A 26085-nucleotide genomic window follows, 5' to 3' on the forward strand; every position below is an offset into this window, starting at 1 on the left:
CAGAAACACTACTATTGTTTATATAAATAAGCTGCTGTGTAGCTGTAGCACCTATTTGGGTGTATTTAGACAAATACCAACTAGTGTGATAGAGCATGGGCTACACACGCCCCTCTTTCACTAGGATGGATTTCGCAATATGGAAATAACACGTGTTGATGTTGTTGTACTACAACTCACTACTGCCAAAGATGTAAAATAACAGATGGAGGCCTGGGGTAGAACAGGCTTTATTTAATATAAAGCGCCATAGGGTTTGTAATACTCACAACTGAGGTAGGTAACAGCACATGCCAGGTACATTCACAGATTAGCAGATACAGCATAGAAAGGCACCATAGGAGGAATAGCATGGAGGAGTTTAAAGGATCACCTTCCAGGGTTTCAGTACCTTTTGTGGACCGGATCCCATACAGCAGACGTGGAACAGGGTTAGAACATAGCCTAATTTCCCTTGTCAATACTGTGGTCCCTGCACTACAGGCAAAGCAGAGCCTGGGGGAGAGCTACTCCCTCTATTCTCCTTGTTGGAGCTTGAACTGCTCTTACTAGCTAAGCCTCTCTGACTCACTCTCACTAGAAAGTGCTATGAAAAGAGCTATCCTATACACTGGTTTCACCTCGTACATGGGGTCCCTGTACCCCGACTTCTCTAAAGGGGTTGTCCCTTTAGGGCATAACACTTCTGGGCCTTGTTGACTCCAGGCTCAGTGGAACGACTGCCCAGGTTAACTGCTGCAGGCCGAAGAGGAAGTGCCCCACCCTGCAAAGCACTTTTTTACAGCACTGCAGGAAGTGGTCACAACCTAAAACCAATAGAATGGGTATGCAAATAATGTATAATATATTACATGGAGTTTAACCCAGCAACAGGGAAAGGAGGCACTGGCAAGGAATGAAGCCATAAGGGCCATTACACTTATGGGTCCCTACATAGCAATAGAAGAAGCCATTCAAAGGAGAAAGGGCTCAGGTTACACATCAGATAGCAGATAAGCTCTATAGAACATAATGTTATCTGTTATCCACTATTTAAGCTGTGCAATATAGGCTTTTTTCAATTTACGCAAATGCTACACAGCAGCTTGTTTATATGAACTATAGTAGTGTTTCTGCAGCAAACACATCAGTTTTACCAGTGCAGAGTAACAGTAGATGATATTTTAATTACTTTTATACACTTGAATTTTTTGGTGTTACTGTTCCTTTAAACACTGGAAGCTTCATGCATTAAAAAAAGGAGGCCTTCGTAAAGTATCCTAATATTTATGCTGATGAGTTTGCATTACTCTAATTCGCTATATAATGGGGTTATTTATCAAAGGTCCGAAAAAAATTAAAAAAAACTCAAGTTTTCGAAGGTAGTTTAAGTAAGTTTTATTATGCCTAAAGCTACAAAAAGCTTGAATCTGAAAATTCTCCATCCAAAACCTGTCGAGGTCATGTAGAAGTAAATGGCAGAGGTCCCTTGAACCATTTGAAGAAGTTTTTAGCCTTTGTGATTTTCGGGTTCAGTGGTTTGTGCTTGAAAACTCGATCAATTCAAGTTTTTTTCACAGATCACTTGATCAATATAAAGTATTTGAGTTTTACTCCTGATTGCATTGATTTGATTTTTTTTACATTCGAGTTTTTTCATAAATAAGGTGGCAAATAGTCGAATTTGAATTCTTAGGACCAGTTCATGAAACATTCGAGTTGTGAGTTTATTCGATGTAGAAAAACCTCACAAACTCACCTTTGATAAATAATTCCCTTAATATTGGAGTGTGGTGGAAATTGCAATTAGCATTTATGATTTGCCATTACTTTTCCTGCATCCTAGGTGGCTCAGGTGCATCAGTAGAACCTATTTGGAGTCAATTGGTGGACTTTGAAAAATAGAATTCGATCGAATGCGCTATTATGGACCTATTGAACCAAAAAAAACTTTGATTCAATTTCGGTTGGCCTATTTGAATTCAAGTTTCAAAGTTTTTTCAATTCGAAATTCAACCCTTGATAAATATGCCCCTTACTGTAGAGAAGGACTGAATTGCAGGGGGCCCCTGCTGCAATAGACCATCATTTGTGTTACTACTTTTGCATAATATGGCATCAGAATCTATGATGTTCAGTAGCTTCTATTTTTATTATTTTTTTTTCAATTTATTGGCTTGCTTGAAGGAGATAAAACCAACTCTGTCCTGTTTGCCCTACTTTACTTTTACTGTTATTGGTTTCTTGTTTTACCACTTGCTTTCTGTAGTGTGATTTAAAGCAATAATATTCTTTGGTGTTTTTTTATTTTCTAGTTTCTGTAGCCAGGATTTACAATGCTGCATTGTTCTGATATAATCTGATTCTAAATAACTACATTAATTTAATGAGCAATTAGAGCTGGAATAGAACAGCACTGCTTGTTGTAATTTGTTCTTTGGGAGCAGTTAAAGTTAATTCTTTTTAAAAGCACAGAAAATCATTTGATTATCCATGGTTCAGCCTTCTCCAAAAAACCTTTTTGTGCACTAGGAATTTGCTATCATGCCAGGATCATGCCTAGGGAGTTGACTATATGGGACTTAATAACCCATAGCAACCAATCAGTGATTCGATTTTATTGCCAGTGCCGTGTAGAACAATGGGAGCAAATATTTGATTGGTTGCCAGGGTTACTGTCCAAATTTGTTCATAAATAAACCCCAATGACTATCCAGATACAATTAACACAAGTCAATATCCTACAATGTTAAATCACATTTCAGTTGTGTGGGCTGAGCCACCATCCATGCGTTACCTAACAGTTATCAGTGAACAGATTTGTCAAACCCACCTTCATACAACAAACCCCATCTATTTGCATATATAGTACAGGTTTGGGACCTGTTATACTGAATGCTTGGGACCTGAGGTTGATCTCCATGTCAACTAAAATATCATATAAGCATTAATTAAACCCAATACGAGTATTTTGCCTCCAATAAGAATTAATCATATCTTAGTTGGGATAAAGTGCAAGGTACTGTTTTATTATTACAAAAAGAATCTGAATTATTTTATTAAAATGGAGTCTATGTGAGATGTCCTACCTGTAATTCAGAGCTTTCTGGATAACGGGTTTCCGGATAATGGCTCCCATGTCTGTATACTATATATACTTTTCTATTTTAATTATTATGTAGAGTTCTCTGATGTGTAATTTGGAGTGGAAATATCTGTTTTAATTGGGACCTAACATTTACGGGCAGATTTATCAAGGGTCGAAGTGAAAAATCGAATTTAAAAAATTACAATTTTGAGCTATTTTTTGTGTACTTCGACTAGGGAATAGTAGTTTTTTATTCGAAATTCGACCCTTGATAAATCTGCCCCTTAATACAGTTTATTCAACTGACCACAAGAAATTCATGAAGAGTGCTCATCTTTGTAAAGCATTCCAGCTAGATGAATAGAGGTATTCTCTTATGGACTTCAAATTTTACCCTGCCTTCTATGTTGCAATAGTGAATATAAATGTGGGAATGCTTTATACGCTGTTAGAAGAAAGTTGAAAGAAACTTGGTACAGGTCTCTTTTATCAGCATGTTATCTGGCCAAATGCCAGGGAAATCTAGAAAAGCAGGACCTAATCACATATCACAGCAATGGAATTAATACAATTCATTATGACACAATACAGCTACAAAACATTGGAACACAAATGAAAATGGGATGATTCCAAATATCTTAAAATGTATTTATGATCTGATTGCTTTAAACTTTTTTCCATATTTAAGGAGACTTAGTCATTTAAGGACATCCAAGTAATTTATACTAAAATAAGCACGCTCCATGTATTCTCAGAAATGACTTATATAAGCAAGTAAAGTTTCTATTTTAAAAATAGGTATGGGACCTGCTTTCCAGGACCTGGGGTTTTCTGGATAAGGGTTCCCTAATTTGGATCACCATATTTTAAGTAGTCTATTAAAACATAATTTAAACATTTAATAAACTCAACAGGATCGTTTTTGATTCACATAGTTTAGCTGGGATCAAGTACAGAGTACTATTTTATTATTACACAGAAAAAGGAAGTTATTTTTAAAAATTGTAATTATTTTATTAAAATGGAGTATCTGGGAGATGACCTTTCTATAATTTAGAGGTTTCTAAATAATGGGTTTCTTGGTAAGGGATCTGATACCTGCATCTACATCTGAATGTCCCCCTTTGTATTCAAATAGAGGTTGAACCCATATTGCAAAAGGTAAAAAAAAATCAAAGGGAATATTATCAAAACAAGTGCCAATAGCAAACTAGCACAACCAAGAAAGCATTCGAAAAAACCAAAGAATCCGCCACAAGTGATTTGTCTGAAACCAAACCAATCCAAACACTAACCCTACATTTGCATAGTTACATTGAGCAAAGTTCAAACAAAAAATGTATCTGGCAAAACGTTCGGTTGATATTTGGCATGACTCTATTAATTATAATTGTGAGTTTGCATAATGATGGGACATATACATTTCTTAATTTCTTCACTATGTTTATACTTACTGAATACAAACTTGTGGCCCATCTGGAGGAGAAGTACATTGTTCTGTTTCTTCTAGTTCTGGACATTCATTTCCATTCCCGATTGGAAATAGTTTGATAGTCCGTTTTCTAGTGCGATATCCAACAGATGCCATATCACAAGCCTTGGAGCACAGACTCCATTCTGCCCACTCAGACACTTGGCACTCCTTGTCAACAACACAAGACTGGAAAGTAATTGGCAACTTTTCCTGTTGACAAAAACTGACAAATACATGCAATAGTTTTTAAATATATAATAAAAAAATATAATTGTAATAAAAATTACATTACACTCAAATTCCATTACATTGTGCAACATATTTTAAAAACTGTCCGTAGCTGTCCTGGTAAATCCTGTCTTCTACACTTCCAACATTGCTGCTGTGTCCTCCTACTCCAGTCTTGTTCTCCATTCAGAATCCTGTTAACTCTGTGTGCTATTGACCATACTAAAATATTACCACTATTGAGATAAACACAGATAAATATGCGGTCAACCTATATTGTAATGGCTACACTGCCAGCAAGACCCCATTACTCGCTCTACTGTGTGTGAGTATTATTAGGTCTGCTCGGGAAATATTTGTGTGGGGAAAAGTTTGAATGCGTGCTGTTAAAACGCTAATGAACTGTGTTCCTGTATGGCAGTGACTTTATTTTGGAAGAGTGTTCCTAAATAAACTTGTGTTTTTGCCTGAAGATGCGGTGTCCCTGTGTCTATGCTCCTGATCCTCTGCTTACCTGCCTACCATTGCTAATTTCCCCCTAAAAATGATGTGTACAGGCAGCCAGCTTGTCACAATAAATATATATATTTATATACAACACTTTAATACATTTAATCAACCCTTGTGCCATTGGATAAAGGGAGGATTTTCTTTAATATAAGGAACCTCCATATACTGTAAGTAAAATGAATAGCTTTTAAGAAGTCACAACTATAAAATAAACTGGGCACACATTAAGAAAGGTTTTGGTGTTGCAAAGCAAATGTAGTTACTATGGATCCAGTAGTGTTCAGAGGGTCAGCCAAGCAGATATAATGTAGCGTTACCTGTTATTAGAAGAACAGCAAAGGAGGTGGGCAAAGTAGGGAGGATACAAGTGGTGGTGGGCACTAGGAAACAGACATGCACAACTTAAAAGTGAGCAAATGGCAAAGAGAGATGTAGGACAAAAACAGGCAAGGACAACAGGAGATGTAGTTATTGGCATAAAAGCAGGATATTGGAGGTGATGGGCAAAACGTATCAGCAAGAACAAAAAAAAAACCCCATCACATTGCTCACTTTCTATTTCCTACACTTTATTCAGGGAGTGATGCGATATTTATTATACTGTTCATTGCTTAGAGCCTTGGCAGTCCTGCTTCTGGGTTTAATTTAGATGAACAAGTTAAGGGGTCCGGTGGGTGAAGGGAGCAAGGCATCCTTACCGCCTGCTATAGGTTCTGCTTTGTGCCTGCTCTGGACTCTACACCATATTTTTAGTCTAGCGTGCGGTGTGGTGTGCAGGTATGGCCCAGTTGACAGTTAAGGAGTGCCGGCAGATTCTTTAATCAGGAAGAGATACAGAACTTAGGCACAAGTGTGTCCTGAAAGAACACTAACAGGTATGATTTTGCTTCCCTTGCTGCTCAAGCATTTGCTTCCCAGGTTATTATCAATCACTTCCTGTAACTAAAATATTTAAAAATGTTTGAAAATTTTGAATGTGCAGACATAGTAAATACTGCACATAAATGGATGGATAGCATTTTTATTCTTTACAGTTACTGATCCCTTGAACAATGTTAGCATGCACAAGGGAATGCTAAAATATGGCACATTATATTCTTTTTCCACTTGATTTAACCTGCCACTGTTATGGTTTACTGCCAGCAGAAAGGAGGCCTTGGGGACCTGTTTTACATTACCCAACCAACTATGACCAAACAAGGAAAGCAAAACTGGGCATATGTCAGCAGCAACTTCCTTTTCCTATAAACAGCTGCCATAAAGCAATCATGTATATCCACAACTAACTAAACAAATGGTGTATCAGTGGAAACCATTATATAACATGTCAGCGTTGGACAGGTAGTCAGCAGGAGATTTGTATGGTGGTGATATTTTATATAGTGCTGTGCTGAACATGCATTGCCTGCAAAAATATGGCACTCCTTTAATTTCTAGAGACACTACAAGAAAAGGTAGAGGAATTGGTCTTTATTAATCCACAAGACCACATGTTGGGTCATGGAACAGAAGTCTAAAGTGTAATATGCTTTTAAGTGTTATTAAATGATTCATCATCACACATTACAGGTAGAGCACATCTTCATATGTTTCTGTGCCATGTATGTTATTAGCGCTGCGGCATGAAAAGTGCCAATAACACCTCAGCAGTAGTAGCGATGAGGTTTAGGTGCTGAAAAGCAATGTAATGTAGTGTTTAGTGATGTGCGAATCTGTGGTGTTTCATGAATTTAGCGTAAAATTTGCAAAACAGTGAAAAATTTGTGAAACGCATTGAATTCAAGGAGCGTCTAAATCGAAGTGCCACAATTTTGACGCCAGTGTCAATTTTTATGTGTGTGACTATTTTGTCCAAATGCATTAAAGTTAATGTGTTTCCAAATAATTTTGACGTGCAACAAATTTTTTTTTGATTTTTCTCCTGTGAATTTTCGCCGTAGTTAATTGAATTTGTTCACTGATGGTGAAATTTGTCACAAATTCGTGACTGGTGAATTTATTCACCCATCACTAGTAAGGTTGCCATTAGTAGCATATATAAATGTCAGCATTTTTGTGTAACCAGGTAACAGGTGTTAAGAACTGGGGTTTTGGTCAACATATAACATGATGCAATGATAGTTATTCACTATTAATGGCATACTGAGGAACAAAGACATCAGACCAGTAGCTGCTGCTGTGCAGGAGTATAGCTAAGTGAGCATTAATACTATTCATAAAGGCTCTTGCATCCATACATGTTCCTTTGCAATGTGTGGAGAGAGATAATGTACCTACTGTACTTGGCTTGGCTTTAATTGCAATTAATTGTGAGCATGGGCACAAGAGGAGCATGTAATCAGGGGTATCCTTGACCAGCAGTTAATTTCAGAGTTTCTGAGTCCATAGCCACAAATGACTTGTGCTAGTATTGAGGCCATGCTCGTCAATGTTGTGGAAGTCAAATCGTCCCCATTACAAACAATGTTCACCTTCAGCTTGCATGTGGTTTTACTTAAACAATATTATTTTGTATCCATATTGGTCCATCACAAGCTGGTCGAAGCAATTGCTATTAAGTGGAAGTGCGTTCATTAGTCCTTTTGGGATGGAGTCCCCAACATTTTTTACCTATGACCCACATTCACATGTAAAAAGAGTCGGGGTGCCAAAAAATGGTTGTAATTGACTATTTAGTAGCCCCTGTGTGGACTGGCAGATGGCAGCCTATAGGATGCTCTCTTTGGCAGTACACTTGAGTGCAGAATCCCTAAAGGTCGAAGTGACTAAAGCTAGCGAAAATTCACCAGCGTGACGTCATTTCGGAACTTCGCCAACGGGCGCAAGGGGTCACTTCTCTAGTGAAGGAGATAGACGCTAGTGAATTTTCACTCAGATTTTTTTTTGGGTAACCGGGTTCCCCCCTCCATTTTCTGACATATGGAACATAAACTATACACTGGGCTCAAGTGTAGGGCATTTTAACAACTCTATTTTACTTATTAAGGTTCCCTGGACTTGTGTAATGTAATGTATTTGCTGTAACGGCTATGTAACTTTATCATTTCCCACGGCATGCAAATTAAGCGACGCGACTTTGATTGCCTAAGTAACGATAGCGAAAATTTGCCAGCGTTCGGTGCCCTGGACACAACTTTGCACTTCAGGGAATTGGCGTTGTCCTGGTGAATTTACGCCTGGTGAAGTGTTGCAATGGCTGCGAAGCCGTCGCTGGTGAATTTTCACCGATAAGGGAATTAGCTCCTTGGTTTTTATGCCTGAATTCAAAAATAAGCAGCTGCTTTGAGGCCACTGGGAGCAACATCCAAGGGGTTGGTGAGCAACATATTACTCATGAGCCACTGGTTGGGGATCACTACTTTAGGACACTCTACAAGAATTGCTGTAAAAATCTGTCTAAAAGACAGATTATTGTATACATTCATCATATTACATTTTAGGTACCACATACTGATAATTCTTTATTTTAACTGCGAGAAAATTTTTTTGAGGGGAAGAAAAGGCTTCTCTGCCTATAATTACCATTGCTATACATTCCCTACTGTGCAGAAACATGATAAAAAAAGAGTCATTCAAGGCAAACTGACTAACTCCAGCGGTGATTTAGAAACATAAATAACATTATTTAAAATATGTAAAATAGCTGAAAGTGAAGAGCACAAAATTGTTATCGCTGTACCCTTCAAACAGCAGAAAAGCAGCACTGTTAGAAGCCCTGGCATGCAAAAGAAATGTCACATAAGAGACAAAAAAATGTATTATTCAAATGTCATTTCAAGCCACTGAAATATTCAACATAGCATATTCAGACTTAGCAATGCAAACCCCTATTAATAAAACTGTGCTTTATAATTATTTATAGTACATGAAAGAAGCTGTGGACTAGGGATATGATTAACATTACATTACTTTATGTAAAGAAATCGTTAGGTGCCTCTGTAGGGCTTATTATTATACACAATAAGACACTGGTAAACACAAATATAAGGCAAAACATGTTGAAACATAATTTGATCTCTGAAAAAGAACTTTCAATTAAAATGTTGCAATTGGTTCCATAAATGATTGTGTTCAGGCAGTTTGGTTTTGGCTGCCCAGTAAAAATATATTTCCAGGCTTAGTAATCAGAAATATCCCAAAAATTATATTTAATATGTGAATTTCAAATAAAAGCTTTTTCTAAATAATAATGACGCGTGAATGTGCTGTTTATAGCCTATGGATGACTCTTTTTTCTCACTCCAATTGTAGTAATGGGCAAATATATTTGGCAGGCATGGATTGACGTTGAAATTTCCACGTTTCATCACCCGTGAATTTTCACGTTTTGTCGCCTGTGAATTTTTTTAGCGAAACTGCGTCGAAAATTCACCGGTGAAAAATCTGCTGCAACAAAAAGAAATTGTTAAAAATAATTCGGATGCCCATTGACTTTAGTGCATTTGGACAAAATAGTCTCGTGTATAAAAATTTACACTCGCTTAAAAAATTGTTGCGCGTCAAAATTATTTTGACGCCCATTGACTTCAATGCGTTTCGTGTATTTCCTCCTTCTCGTTAATTTTTTCACTGCTTTGCAAATTATTTGGCGAATCGAAACGGGACAGATTCGCCCATCACTATCCAATTGCATTGAAGTCAATGGGTGCTTTTTGCTCAAGTTTTTTTCTCACTCCAAATGCATTGTCAATGGGAGTTTTTTCTCACTCCAAATCTCTCAAGGTTTGTCTCACTTATTGAAGTTAATGCAGCGGTTTGCCTTGCGTTTTTTTTCTCCCATTTCCGTGAAAAAAATTTGCTGATGGCGAAATGTAGAATTTCACCATGAAACCACTTTTGGTGAAAAAAATTTCTTATCATTACTAAATAACTTTATGTCAGAAGTCCAAACTTTCTGGGTATCATCTGGAATCTTCTACTCTCTTTAGTGCTTGGATGCAATGCTGTATATATAAACAATACCTCAGTCTTTGCAGGTACAGACTGTATCTCTTTCCACAAAGTGTGCCAAGAAGCATGGCAACTACTGAATTTCTTATATACTTCAATAAAGGCATGTCCTCTTAACAGGCCTGGGACCAACCTGTTTCCTTTGCTATTGTAAGAGTAAATCTTGTGTTATTATAATCATGCATGTTTCTTTTTCACTTATGCTAAGCACTCCCATAAAACTATAACAGGGATATTATCATGCCTTACGGAAACTTTGCAGTGATGAGCAACATGGATTCATGTGAAATGCAGAATATTGGTGGATATTTTTGCAAAACCACATTAAAATTTCACCCATTGACCCCAATATTTTTTGCTTGCAAAAACATCCCTGCGAAAAGCCACCCATTGACATGAATGTACTTTGCACGGTAAAAGTCACTTTGAAGAAACACCCAGGAAAGAAAGTTACAAATTATGGAAAGGCCATCTCCCATGGATTCCATCATTTTAAATGATTTCCTTTTTCTCTGTAATAATAAAACAGTTCCTTGTACTTGATCCAAACTAAGATATAATTATTCCTTATTGGAACCAAAACCAGTCTATTGAGTTTATTTAATATTTACATGATTTTCTAGTAGATGGAGCATTCTGGATAACAGGTCCCATACCTGTATTTTGCTCCGTAAAATTCCCTATGAAAAAATGCCCATTGACTTCAATACAATTTTCGCAACTTTTACCACAGATGCGCTCATCACTAGAACTTAAAAGAATCTCCATATTGAAAGATATGCCGATATGCTATCACACTTGCCTCACCCTGATCAATCATCTTAGATGATATGCAAAAATTCACTGCATTTGTCTATAATGACCACATTGCTGTCAGCCTACTCTTTAATCAAGGTATTATCACTTTATTATAACAAGTGATGGGTGAATTTATTCGCCAGGCGCAAATTCCAGCGATTAGCCGCCGGCGAATAAATTTGGGAAACCGCTGCGAAAATTCGCCGGTGTAAAAAAAATGGATGTTGGCGTCCTTTTTTTGGACACGGCGCAATTTCGACAAAAATGAACGCCGGCGTCAAAAAGAGATTCCGGCACCGTTTCAAGAATTTTTTGCCATTTCGTGAATTTTGCTAATTTTTAAGTGAAATGCCCCAAATTCGCCCATCACTAATTATAACATACATTTTGTAAATAATCTTCACTTTGGAAAACATTCAGTATGGCCCATAAATTCAGGCATTAAAAAATTGTACTTATACAATTGTGTGAATGTGTTCCCCAGTTTGATATTTCATGGTACTGAGAATGCCTTTGTATTTTTCATTCAATGAATGATGCTGACATTTATTGGGTCAACTGCGAGACCTCCTATAGATGTTATACAGGGAAACTTTACCCTGTGAATTGTTTGCTAATGCTACAGTATAAATACAATTGACTAAACAGGTTTGCAGGGATGCAACAACAGTGAAACCTGACAAATAAGCAAGGCCCCAGAACTCAGAAATATATAAATATTAAAGGTCATAAATCCGCTATATCTCCTCCAGGCTATAAAATATTTATTGTTTATGTTTATGTAATATGGCCTTTTCATATCCTTTTTGTGAGCAACTTTCATGTTGGCAATCGTTTCCTTTTACTTACTGCCAACCAGTTTAAATCTGATTAATGATAACTGTAATTTTCTGAGAATAAAAATTGTGTTTACAGTACTGTTCCCCAAGCAACAGTAATCTGCCAAGACATGCCTAACCTATTTCCAATTGCTGGTTAATTATATCAGATGGGGGACTTATTAAAGTAATTAGACTTTTTTTATTTTACAGTTCAGCTAGCTTAGCCTACACATTAGCAATGCTCCATATGTACCACACTGACAATAAAAATGGCTCATTCCCCAAACAGATATTAGCCTAGAACTGTAATTTTCTTTGCTTAAATGAATTTTAATTTTTTTGCACGGTCCAAATATTTTGCATGTCATTTTGGAACATGTGATGTTGTGTAAGGATGGAAAGGCTATCAATGTATTAAGGAATAAATGCAATTATTATTTTAATGTCTTGCATTTTAAATCCCTTTACCTAAACAAATAATGGGTAAGATTTACACAAGATACTATTTTGTACGCACTGGTACTTTACAACCTGTAAGTAGAATAGTATGTAGAATAGTATGTCTGGTGTGTCATTAACATTAATAAACTATATTCAAAGTCTAAGCACAGGTCACAGCTTAGAATTTGAATAAAGACTTTTAACATAAAAGAGAAACCAGCAGTCCCATCTATGTAGTAATCTTCAGTAGAATGTAGCTCCTCATTGTAGTCTAGTAGTGCAGGTATAGGACCTGTTTACCAAAATGTTTTGGGATATTAACTCTATTATTACGTTAGTAAGGATAAAGTACAAGGTACAGTTTTATTATTACAGATAAAAAGGAAATCATATTAAACATTTTGGGGCAGATTTATCAAGGGTAGAATTTCGAGGGTTAAAAATCCCTCGAATTCGACCCTCAAAGTAAAATCCTTCGAATATCGAATTCGAAGGATTTTAGCGCAAAAGGTTCGATCAAATAAAAATCATTCGATCAAACGATAAAATTGTTCGAATCGAACAATTCAAACGATTTTAATCTATCGAGCGATGATTTTTATTCGATCATAAAAAGTGCCCAAAACCTACAATGTCCCCATAGGCTAACATTCAATTCAGTAACTTTTATTTAGAGAATGATTGAGTCGAAGGATTTTTTAAAGAGACAGTACTTTGATTATAGAATGGTCGAACTATATTCGATCGAATTTGACCAATTCGATGGTCGAAGTACCCAAAAAATTACTTCAAAATTTGAATTTTTTGGATTCGAATTATTCACTCGAGCTTAGTAAATCTGCCCCTTTGACTTATTTAATTAAAATGGAGTCTGTGGGAGTTCTTCCGTAATTTGGCTTTTTCTGGATAATAGGTTTACAATTAACGGATCCCACACCTGTGTATGAGTGCGCTCTGATGATGTACTACTGTGATAAGCCATATGAAGTGCAAGCACATCATTCACCATATCCAACAATTGATTGATTGTTGGATGATCAAATAAAACCACAACAAGTTTATATACTGAGGTTCTCAAATTTGAGCATCTTTTAACAATTCTTTTTGCTAAAAAGTATAAATGTCCTTAACAGCTATAAGTGCCACCTGCCTCTGCCTAAAGTACCCCCAGGGATTAAGAACCTAATATCTACAAAATATGCACTGATGGCTACCAGAAAGAGATTTTTACATCACTCTTAGGTTGTTTAATTTCAAAATGACCGCACTTAAAGATATATTGTACAATAGTTATAATATAGCAACAATTGAGGATTAACATGCTGGACAGTAATTACGGTATTGTGCACTGTGTCTCTTTAATGTTATTAACTGGCAGCCTTCTAAGTTAGCGGCATATTTGCTTTTATGATAATTGCTATTACCCTAACTGAAGCTGTTGCATACATAAAATGTAATAGTAACATTTTATTTAATTATAACTATAACAATCAGTAATTATGACAACAGAAAAAGATAGGTTATACCATAACAGCTTTGTTTTCTGACCAAATTAATAAACTGAACAGAAAATGAAACTGACATTTTCACCCACGTTTATATCCAGTCTAAATACTTGTATCCCCATAACATTGTGAGTTGGAAATTGAAGTGATATAAAACCAAGTGAGAAGATATATGGAGACAATAGTAATTCATGCCAAAAGAAAGAGCAAAGGAAGAGTAAACATATGTAGGGAACAATAGTGTTTAAGGTGAGTGGAAGGAATTCATATAGAGTATAGAGTGGGGGCAGAAGGCAAGAAAAATCACTGTGCAAAGTGTAGATGGAGAGAGAGAGAGAGAGAGAGAGAAAGAAAGAAAGAAAGAGGAAAGAATGCAACTGCTATTAAAATACATTATCAAGACCAAGTGCTTACCTTAATGCAGCAGTTTTTCCATTTCGGTGCATACATGTCACCAGTCTTGTCTGGTAACCAATCTGTATATCCCAATATCTATTCTCCTGTCTATTCTTTCTGTTCCGGGTTCTTTTCTTTTTAATAAGCTCTCTTGCTTCCGGATCCTTCACTGCCTTTTCTCTTTCCTTTGCTCGTTCTCTGTTTTTCCCTCGTTTACCAGCCTGTCTTACATGTCTAGAAAGTGGAACAGAACAAGAACTCCAGGGTCCAACACTCAAACTGTACATATTTTCTTCACCCTCACATGGGGTAGACTGACATATAATGTATTCTGTAAGGTTAGGACATGCTGATCCACCAAACTGAGCCAAAGTAATAACATCTCGGGTTCTGTGTTTTAATCCATTGCCACATGTCCTGGAGCATTCTGACCATGGAGAATATTCTGATACGATGCAGTCTTGAGGGCAGGGGATGAGGCAGCCTTGTTCCAGTCGAGGCTTAGGTTCAAAGTATTCACAAATACTATCATCAGCTATTGCTCCATTTGCTTTCTGGATGCATGTTACTTCTCTAGTCTGAATGCCTTCCTCACCCTTAGTACATTCTGTAGGTTTCTCTGAAGATCTTGATATGACTGGTTTGCACTGATTCCAGCTTCCTAACTGCCAGTCATACATTTCCTTGTGCCAGTCGCAAACTCTAAAACAGTTCTGTTGGTTTTCTGGTCTGTCTGTCTGCTTACAGTTTGTAGGGAGAGTTGTCCATCCTTCAACATGGGCACACCAAACTGCTCTTGTTTGAATACCTCCAGGACCACATTCATCTCCCATACATCTGCCCCAGGGACCTATAAAAAACAAGCAAAATAATTTAGTTTTATATTCAGTTTCAAGCAAACACAGAATTGAGCCACTGAATAAATTCACGTGTGTCAAAAAAAAAAAACCCTCCTATGATAATCAGGTTGCATATGACTAACAAGCAATATACCACTGGGTATATTTTAAATGAGTATTTACTGTTGTGACTTGCTAATATCCCTTCTAAGTTGATGGGGGAAGTACTAAAGGCTTCTTTAGTATTATTGATATTGTGAGTCTTGCCAGGCACATACAGACTGGTATGTAGCTATCCAATTGGCCCAGATGATCAGAGTGATACAGGTATGGGAACTGTTATCCAGAATACTCAAGACCTAGGGCTTTCCATATAAGACTGATTTTGCTTTCAATAAGGATTAATTATATATTAGTTTGGATCATGTGCAAGGTACTATTGTATTATTACAGAGAAAAAGGACATATATGAATTATTGGATGAAATGTAGTCTATGGAAGACGGCCTTCTCATAATTCAGAGCTCTCCGAATAACAGGTTTCTGGATAATGTATCTCATACCTGTATATGTGACTCAGTAATCATACTACAGATATGGAATTTTATCTGGAAACCGAGTTTCCAGAAAGCTCTGAATTTAGGAAGGCCAACTCCCACTCCCAAAGATTCCATTTTATCCAAATAATCCAAATTGTAAAAATGTATTTCCTTTTTCTCTGTAATAATAAAACAGTATCTTGTACTTCATCCAAACTAAGATATAATTAATCCTTATTGGAAGCAAAACCAGCCTATTGGGTATATTTAATGCTTACATGATCTGCTAGTAGTTTTAAGGTATGAAGATCCAAATTATGGAAAGATACGTTATCCAGAAAGCCCCAGGTCCTGAGCATTCTGGATAAAAGGTACCATACCTGTATCTGTAAATGATTAAATTGTTTGTTATACTGCCATCTTTAGTTGTGTCAAGTAGGTTGGTAGGCTTTATACTGGCAGGGGCACAAAAAAAATGGGAACTGCAAATAACGTGGAAGTTCTGCAACAACTTCTGTCACCAGTTGGTTTATTTGGAGCCTTAGTGAAACAGCATGCAAACTGTTCAAGGGCTACTGCTTCCTACATCAAAGCATTGCAAAGCCTTTATACTGACAATATAAACTTGCAATGGTATTAGATACGGTCAATATATATAAAGGTCCAAATGTGGACCGAAACGTTGGTATGCACAGTGGAATAAATAATCATTAACAAGAAATACTGGAGTGCATTCACTCCAACATTAACCACATTGCATGGGTCGCACAGTTAAAGTCCTAGGCCTCCTCCACATAGACCGTCTTTTGGAACAACTGAGATGTGGCAATTGATGCAGGACACTTTGGGAACCCTGAAACTACTGGTAAAGAGGTGGTGGCAGCTTCAGTGTCTTCTGCATCAATAGGTGCAGCAGTGCTTAATTCAAAACAGGGCACTGAAAGGGGCCTAGTGCAACTATACAGAAAGGAGAAGAGAACATTTTGATGCAAGTGGGGGAAAAGCGTACATTGCTTGCATCTTTTTCAAGAGCAGGACAGGAAAGTTCTCCTTAAAATTATTTCTCTCGGAAGAAAAAAGCCATTGACATACAGTTTTCTCAATACAAATTCTCCAAAGATGCAGGAAATGTTTTTGAAAACAATAAATCAGGTATTTCAGATTTAATAACACGTAATTTTACAAGCATAAATACCATTCACATGTCTTAGCTATTAATAAAATGCACAGTAATTGGCATAAATTGAAAATGGCAAGGTGCATGCGCGTCCTCCCGAGTGTTTATATTCCTCTGAACAGCCAGCTGGTACACATAGATTAAGCTCACACAAACTCTGTTGGTGTTCTGTACTGATTACTTTTTAAATCATCGCTTTAAGATTCCCCGCTTACCTACAAAACAAATATATGGTAAATACAACTGCAATTCTTTTTTTCTGTCATGTTAAGATTATACCTTGATTTATTTCTCATCGAGGTTTTCAAATAACTACACCGCTGCTCTATTTACTGCACTCCACGACTATACAATGTCAGAATAGGCTTTACATTGTCAGGAAATTGCATCCAGTGCCTTGTGGGAACCCCGACAGAGACTCAACAACTAAATCAGAAAATGACACACTTGTGCCGAATTGACAATTTCAATTCGGCAAACATATGTCTCGTCACTTGAGAAAGGCGTGCGGTTGCCTCATCTTATCACAAGGTGCACCTTGGAAAAAACAGTGTGTGCCTAATTAACTATTTTTTTTGCATGAAACGGATCCCCAATGCAGAACTCCACATGAAAGACTGCGGAATTTTCACTTGGCTAGAAATATCGATGATCAATACATTTAAGAGGAATGGGCTTTCAGAGCTATTTCTACCAATTATCCAGGCCCAGGTGTCTTTCATGCCAGCTATCACATGGCCAAAACATTTTAAAATAATTTCAGTGATGAATTTACAAAATTTCAGGCTTGTCAAATGAATTGCAATTATATACAGGTATGGGACCTGTTATCCAGAATGCTCGGGACCTGGGGGTTTCGGGATAATGGATCTTTCCGTAAATTTGGGTCTTCATGCCTTAAGTCTACTATAAATTAATTTAAACATTAAATAAACCCAATTGGCTGGTTTTGCTTCCAATAAGGATTAATTATATCTTAGTTGTGATCAAGTACAAGCTACTTTTTTATTATTACAGAGAAAAAGGTAATAATTTTTTAAAATTTGGATTATTTGGATAAAATGAAGTCTATGGGAGACAGCCATTCCGTAATTCGGAGCTTTCTGGATATCGGGTTTCCGGATAAGGGATCCTATACCTGTACTACCATATTGTTATTTTTCATTCATCATAATATAAAGACAACACACGTTCTTGCACACGCATCACAATGATTTGAACAATACACAATTATTAATTTTTTCCTTTCTATTAAAAAAAGAGTTCATCTACGTATATTCATCTACACCCCATTGTAGATGAATGTGATTATTGTTGTGCCCATTTAACCACATAGTCCCCTTACATGTCAGGTCCTCAATGAAATTCCCCAGTAAACATAATTAAATTAGCTGAAAGTTGTCCAGTTCAATTTCATGGCTGAGCTGACTAGCAGTTTGCATTAACATACAGTGGAGTTGCCCTTGAGTTACAAAAGACAAGAATGAACATCAATTAACTCATTTCAGAATTCCTAATGCAACAATTTTATATCATGCACACTGTAGCTGGGGCTACTGGAAATACAGATGCTGCATAGCAGATTTTGGCAAACGATGTGTGTAAATATATTTTTGTAGCATTGCTAAGGGGTATAGTTATATTTAGACCTGTTGTTACCCAAGACAGCTAATATGAAAAATTCAGGAGGCAATGAATTCCTGGCATGAGAAGTGGTTTTAGTGATTTCTGGACCCTTTGCAGCATTACCATTGTCTAAGGATTTTAACAGAATACAGTATATTTTATCTGCTCTTAGTTTTGACTGTATGTCCCAGCTAGTGACATAACACAGAATTTATAAATCAACATTAATATTTATGTTATAATGTTTTTTGTGGGTTCAAAGTATAAAATAACGTTAACTTTCATGTAGATGAATACATACAGTATAAGCATTAAAAACAAATCAGTAGCGTTTGAAATGATTCATATTCTTTATTGCAAAGAGGGTGTAATAGCATAAAAATGTCAACATTTCCATCAGATCTAGTAACTCACTGCAGCCAATACGATATTTGCTTTCAGAGGGATGACCAGTACAGACGGCATGCTTTTAAATTGTTTTGATTTAAAGAGGTACTAAAACGCTCTGCATGACCCGCTATTGAAGGTGCACATTTGGAGTGCGATATAGATTTCCCCTTAAGCCAGAAGAGGCCCTTAGCGGTTACCTTTATTGAATGACCCCATCCTGAACCACACCATAAGCGCTCCCTAAGGCAACAATGGACTCCCATACCTGCCCTTCTAAAACAGAGCTGGGCAGCAGGGTTAGCAGCTACGTTCCTCTCTGGTGCTGATCACCAAACAGAAGCATGGGCAGTGGAAACCACAGAGACTATATTCCAATGCGTCTACTCCTGTTTACTGGTGAGTGTCCAGGAGACAGAAACCAGAAGAGAGGTGACCAAACATAGAAACCTCCACCCCCTCTGCACAGCTTTGCTTAAGAAGGTTTGGTGCTGCATAGTTGGGCTATCTTTGGTTGCCTTTATGGTCAGTTCAGTGGGGAAAAGGGGGCACCATGCAGGGACACCAATAGTTAAAATTGTGGGGGTTTGCCCTTCTTTATTCAACATGATTGCTTCTGACAAAACTGACCATAATGCATGATTATACACCATTTACTGTATAGTAACCCATACCAGACGATAAGCAGATAACATTATTTGTCATTTGATTGATAGGAGTTACTAGACCTGGTGCAAACACTGTGAGTATCATTACATCACCCCATTAGACTGTAGCCTCCATGGAATGCAGGAAATTATATGAATGAGAATGAGTTTCTGCAAGCCACTGCACAAAATGTTGGCACAATATAAGATTCAAGATAGTAAAGGAGACACTAATGCCATAAAAAATGAATAATAACAATGAATAATGGGAACAAAGTGAATAAGGAGATTGATTTTTCTTTCAAAGATGTACAGCAAAGCCAAATAAGTGAAACTGTTGACATAAAGGTGAAGGAGGCATTTATATCAAATACCAGTACATACCCTCATTGGTGGCAATAATTAGTGATGGATGAATTTGTTTCGTTTCGTCAAAAAATTCGCAAATTTCCAGCCAAAAAATTTGCAAAACGCATTGAAGTCAAAATTATTTTGCCGCACGTCAATTTCGGCGCCTGCAACAATTTTTATATGCATGCCTATTTTGTCCAAATGCATTAAAGTCAATTAGTGTCTGAATAATTCTGACACTCTGCAATTTTTATACGTGCGACTATTCTGATGTCCGCCCAAATTTTTTGGACACAGTGGATTTTTCGCTAGTGAATTTTCTCTGCAGTTTCGTGCAGTTTCGCAGAAATTTGCTGCAAATTCGCACCTGGCGAATATATTCGGCCGTCACTAGCAATAATGCATTGTGCAAATGGAGTTTGCCATGTCGTGTTAATACTTTGCAGGCATCGTGAATCATCCCGTTTACATTCCCTCACACTTTAACAAGTATCCTTCTGCAAGCACCAACAAGTATTAATTGGGTAATTAGAATGTATCCCTATTAACAAATAGAAAACAATAAAATACCTAATAATGACCGCCCCATTTAATTCCCTTGTTTCACCATGGTCTTGTTTTGGGCCAACCCATTTCAAATCTGCATGTGTCTGAACAACAAGCGGAGTGTGAACAGTAATTACTATTACTCAGAAAAATCATTGCTGATTAGTCTAAGCGACGCGGTTGCCAATATGTTGATCATTCCAGATTTTAAATCTCTCACAGGGGAAACCAACACAGTTTGAAGCCAACATCAAAGTTAAAATGTTGACTGAAGTTAACATCAAAGTCAATGTTTTATGTAGAAATGCCTTCATCTTCTACCTCAGCATTCCTCGGAAAACCAACCCCCTCTCACCTCTTTTCCACACATTTTTATAGATTGTCTTTCCACATTTGATTAGGCCTGCATTAACCAGCGGTAATGTTCACGGCTAAAAATATAAAGGATACAATAAATGCAGACTAGGCTATTTGAAACTTTTAATTGCCTTCACTCGGGGAATGGATGAACAGATAATGCTCAAGATTTAAAGATTGTGAGCAAAATTGATGCTACAGTAGAAAAATTCTTCTGTATTTTTTACAAAAGCAGAAAAAAAACACAAGTTCAGTAGGAGTTTGAATAGAAATATTTTCATCAAAAGCTTGCAAGTCATTATATAAGGAAGCTAACATGAAACACATTTTAATGAAGAGCACATTAATTCTGAAAAATAAGATTTATTTATATCTATGTGTCTAAAAATCTAATGGCCATGGGTTCTATAATTACTCATAATTCTGAAATTCTTACTGTTTTGAGGTGCTTTCGCTTATTCGGAAATGGTTCTACTTTAAAATATTATTAATATAATTGAATATTATTTAATATTATATTAATACTATTAAGGACATTTTCAGGTTAAAAAACCCTGAGATGTGCAGTGTTAGTATTCTGCCCTTCCACTGCCCCTTATCTCTGTACATTGGTCTTGAAGTCATGAGGCAAGCCCTCGTTATTTAACTTAACACTTTTTATTTTGCTACTGAATCCCAATTGATCAACCCTAAATATGGGAGGGAGGGAGCTGTCTGGGAAAAATGTCATGGTATAAATGATAAAACATTCAACGGTCGGGAGTCCACATCTGAATTCTGAAAATCCCCAATGAGGCGGAAGGGACCTGCCCCAGTTCACAGGCAGTCACATACAAAAAGTTATCTGTCCCAAGGCCTTTTCTTTTAGTAAAAAAATATTTTATTTATATTCACTTTAAAAATCAGATACATACTGACCCCACATGGCCCACCTTACGCGTTTCACACCCTCCGGTGCTTAAGCACCGGAGACACCTATGATTAAGCACCAGAGGGTGTGAAACGCGTAAGGTGGGCCATGTGGGGTCAGTATGTATCTTATTTTAAACATGAATATAAATAAAATATTTTTTACTAAAAGAAAAGGCCTTGGGACAGATATCTTTTGATATAAAAACTTTTTGTATGGTAAAAATGATCCCTAATAGGTTTGATATAATCAACGGTATACCTACCATGGTCATTAGGTGCAAATTTTGTACCCAGGCCCTTTGGTTTCTAGTTACACCGCTGGTTATAATTATTCCAACCTCTAGCCAATAAGCTCCCATTCTACGTTCCTCTGTATTCAACACTTTCACAGCCCTGATAATTTGTTTTCCATGGAGCTTAATCGTAATGGGTAACTTACTGAAAATGCAGCCAAATGCTTTCTTTAGCAGCAGCTAGGAACTGCCGGGAGCAATCAATCTTCATTATTGATTTGACCAAATTATTATTGATTTGATCAAATTTAAAAAGAACATTAAATATTGATCAAAGCCAGCTTAAAAAGCATTAAACATGCATTTTAATTTGGGGTTACAAAGTTGACTGGTTTAAATCACTGCCAAATGTTAGGCACCCTCCAGTGATTGCAGGTGCTCCTGGTAGCAGAAAACGACACCGGCCCAGGGTACATTTATGTAAACAACACCAGGCGATACTCTTCTTCCGCTTCTTCTTTCTTTAATACCCCAGGGCCAACATATGTGCAGTGGCTTTTTTTTTTTTTTTTTTTTTGCTTTTCACTCTCTAACATGGAGACAAAGAAGCAGGAAGAGGATCACTCCATGGTGCTTTAACAGAAATACTCCAGGGCAGGGGTAGTTTTCTGGTAACAGGAGCATTGGGTATCATTACAATCACTGGAGGGGGGAGTGCCTAACCCTAACCCCAGTGATTTTAACTTTCCTTCTCCTTTACTAAATTCTAATGATTTTATTAATGCAATAAATTCAGGAATTACCTTATTACCCCAACAGGTAATGCTCTTAGTGCCCTATCTAGTTAGAAAACAGAGAGCCTACGATTGCTATTGGTGTTTTAAATTCAGTCGGCAGTACATTAAAAAAAAGAGGACATTTACATCTTGAAGAGATAACATGTTAACATATTACAAAAAAAAAAAACACAGAATGCAGACTTTTGTCTGTCTCAGCAGGGCAAATGTTGAACTGTTTTGTCAGCTGTACTCCCCGCAACTCCCATAATGAGCAGTGACTGTATGTACGGCTCTCTCAGGTGATGATTGAAACAAAGAGCAAGATTCTGCTTTCCCTAATTGCCTGAAGACTGAAGCTGTGAAAGCTGTAGTTCATGCGGTGCTAAAACAGATATTTCGGCAAAAAATACAACGGTTCGTGGACTGAATATGAATTTAAAACCTTGGAATGGATTTAACTAAGAGAAAGGCAATGACACTGAAATACTGTTTTTTTCTTGCAATCATTATTTTATTTGTTATTCCTAGCATATATATATATTAGCATATATTAGGGCTAATTTACAAAAAACTAGGAAAATTTAAAGTGCACTTTGCACCTTGTCTGTATATTATTTGCTGCTAACGACCTGAGGTGCAACTCTTTATGCGCCTAGAATACAAAGTTCAACCCCACCAAATGAACCCTAGTACACATATATACATACTTTTATAGATCTAGCTATACACTTAGATATATAACTATATGCAGTATATATATATATATATATATATATATATATATATATATATATATATATATATATATATATATATATATATATATATATATAGACATTCCAAAGGCGCACACCGTTTACTTGGTAGAATACCTGGGGGCCAGCCAAGTTAGGATAAGCATAAAAGTAAAGAATGGCGGCACTCACAGGGTTTTCAGGCAAAAATGAAAAAAAAACTTTTATCAAACTCAACATTTCGATTAGTGATGGGCGAATTTGGGGCATGTCACCGAAAAATTTGTGAAATTCCTGCGAAATTCCTGCGAAATTTGCGAAAAGGCGAAAAATTCGCAAAACAGCGTTTTTTTGATGCTGGCACAAATTCACTGCCAAAAAATCCGAGCAACTCTGAATTCCCAAATGGACCTTATTTATCATTCAAAAATATAGGTTTGGGCAAACTTCGGACCTTTTCCCAAAAAGTCCAAAATCCCCAAAATCATCGGATATCGGTACTGACAGCAGTGCAGACACTGGGACCTTCCCCATTGACTAATACAGGACCCCGAGAGCTTTGAGATGCCAGGTTTTTGGATTCTGCGTTTTCATACTATTGGACTTATTTATATATTTTATAAAACTCAAAAAATGTGTACAATTCAGGATTTTGCTTGATTTTGTTGAGTTTTTTCACAATCCGATTAAATCTAGTTTATTAATTAAATTATTAAAACTATAAAATAAAGAAAAATCAGGCATGTTAGTTTGATCAATATTATGAGATAAATTTGGATTTTAGTAAATAACCGCCTTGGTATCTACACCACTTCTGATATTTTACAATGAGGGAAAGCTGCAAAAATTGCAATACACTTTCTAATCCACTGGGCAAGGCAGCTGGAAAGGAGAACAGTAACTGATGGGATATTGCAAATCCCCTCATAATGACTTGTAAGCCCATCATTTTTAAAGGGAATATGAGGAAAGGAGTTTTTGCCCTTAAGAGCTCTCTACCTAAATGGATTAGAGAACTGATGAACATTGATATACAGAGAGTGAAGACCTTGTTTCAGGTCAAAATAATGTGTGTATTTGTGTAGAGATAGTATAATGTGTTTTATACAGCTACTATCCTGGAAGAAAATAAAAGTTTAGGACTAGTAAAAAAAAAGAAAACATCTGTGCCAGGCAGTGCTGCTGTACTGTGTTAATGAGGAGAAATCCCTGCTATTTCTGATGTGGTGGATAACACAGATTCATGGAAAATGTCTCGGCTCTCTGATTAAAAGCTCAGTTTGTATTTACAATGTATGTATTTATTTGTAAAGCGCTGTTAAAGGAACAGTTCAGTGTGAAAATAAAAACTGGGTAAATAGGTAGGCTGTGCAAAATAAAAAATGTTTCTAATATAGTTAGTTAGGCAAAAATGTAATGTATAAAGGCTGGAGTGACTGGATGTCTAATATAATAGCCAGAACACTACTTTCTGCTTTTCAGCTCTCTAACCCCCTTGAAGGGGGGGCCACATGGTACCTATAAGTTTGCAATTGATCCTCATCATTCAGCTCAGATTCAAAAGCAACAGATATGACCCATGTGGTCCCCCCTCAAGTCTCTGATTGGTTACTGCCTGGTAACCAGGGTAAACAGTCAGTGTAAACCAAGAGAGCTGAAAAGCAGGAAGTAGTGTTCTGGCTATTATGTTACACATCAGTCACTGCAGCCTTTATACATTACATTTTTGCCTAACTAACTATATTAGAATACTTTTTTATTTTGCACAGTCTTATCTATTTACCCAGTTTTTATTTTTACACTGAACAATTCCTTTAAGGAGCACAGTGCCATGCAATGCATAAAAGTACAATGTAAATAAAAGTACAATGTAAATAAAAGTACAATTTAAATAAAAGTACAATATAAATAAAAGTACAATTTAAATAAAAGTACACACAGGGAGGACAAGTCAGACAATAAATATACACAGTATTCATAAAGTGCTATGTGGTAAGAGACACAGTAGGAAGGAGGTCCCTGCCCTGTAGAGCTTACAGTCTATACCTATATATATGGGCACTTTCCATTCACAATCTTTTAAACCATTTATTCATATAACACATTTTTAAAATACAATCTTGTCAATGTGCATTGCACAAATATTTTTTATTTGTGAAAATGCAAAACTGAACCCAAGTTGACCACCCAGTTCATACAATCGTGGCTGGTCCATCAGATCAGAGCAATTTTTCCTTCGACATAAGTGGCACAGTATCAAAAATATCTGGCCACATATTGTTCATTGTACTTGCCAGTGCCCAGGTTGTACATTGTATAGCAGTGCCTAGGTTTTATTCTCATTTGACTTTCAAAACTTGAATTGTCCTTTAATGCATATAAACAACTCTCAAATTAGAAGCAGGAGGAATGTGATGTCAGCTTTATTCTGAAAGCCAAAACCCCCCAAAATGTGGTTCTAGAACTAATTAGATATTTTAAATGTTATTATTGCATTTTATAGCAAAGTGAAAGAAAAATAAAAAATATGCAAAGCCCTTTTATCTTAAAATATGCATTCCGCTATGTTTACTTTCTTATTAAGTCTTTGGATTGTTAACTGCAGCTCAGATGGCAACAGCATGGCATAAAGGGAAAAGCTCTGAAATGTTCTACTAAGCAGAATAATGAGAAGAGTCAGACTAAAGAGATAATCTATTCATTTTCATTCTTTGATGAGATAAAGTCATGGAATAAAGCAGAAGCCTCTCGCTTTTCTTTTTCGGAGAA

General features: G+C 36.6%; 1 protein-coding gene across 2 annotated transcripts in view; it reads right to left on the reverse strand.

Annotated features, from left to right (window-relative positions):
- thsd7a.L (thrombospondin type 1 domain containing 7A L homeolog) overlaps positions 1–26085 on the reverse strand; it is a 153245-nt gene that overhangs the window by 72635 nt on the left and 54525 nt on the right. For both annotated transcript variants that reach the window (XM_041565914.1, XM_041565915.1), the window contains exons 2-3: positions 14209–15040; positions 4522–4764 (exon numbers count right to left, since the gene is read on the reverse strand). In XM_041565914.1, coding sequence (XP_041421848.1) covers positions 4522–4764; positions 14209–15040 — 1075 coding nt within the window. The remainder of the gene's footprint in view (positions 1–4521; positions 4765–14208; positions 15041–26085) is intronic.

The sequence above is a fragment of the Xenopus laevis genome, chromosome 6L, assembly GCF_017654675.1.
Source record: "Xenopus laevis strain J_2021 chromosome 6L, Xenopus_laevis_v10.1, whole genome shotgun sequence".
Classification (NCBI taxonomy): Eukaryota; Metazoa; Chordata; class Amphibia; order Anura; family Pipidae; genus Xenopus; species Xenopus laevis.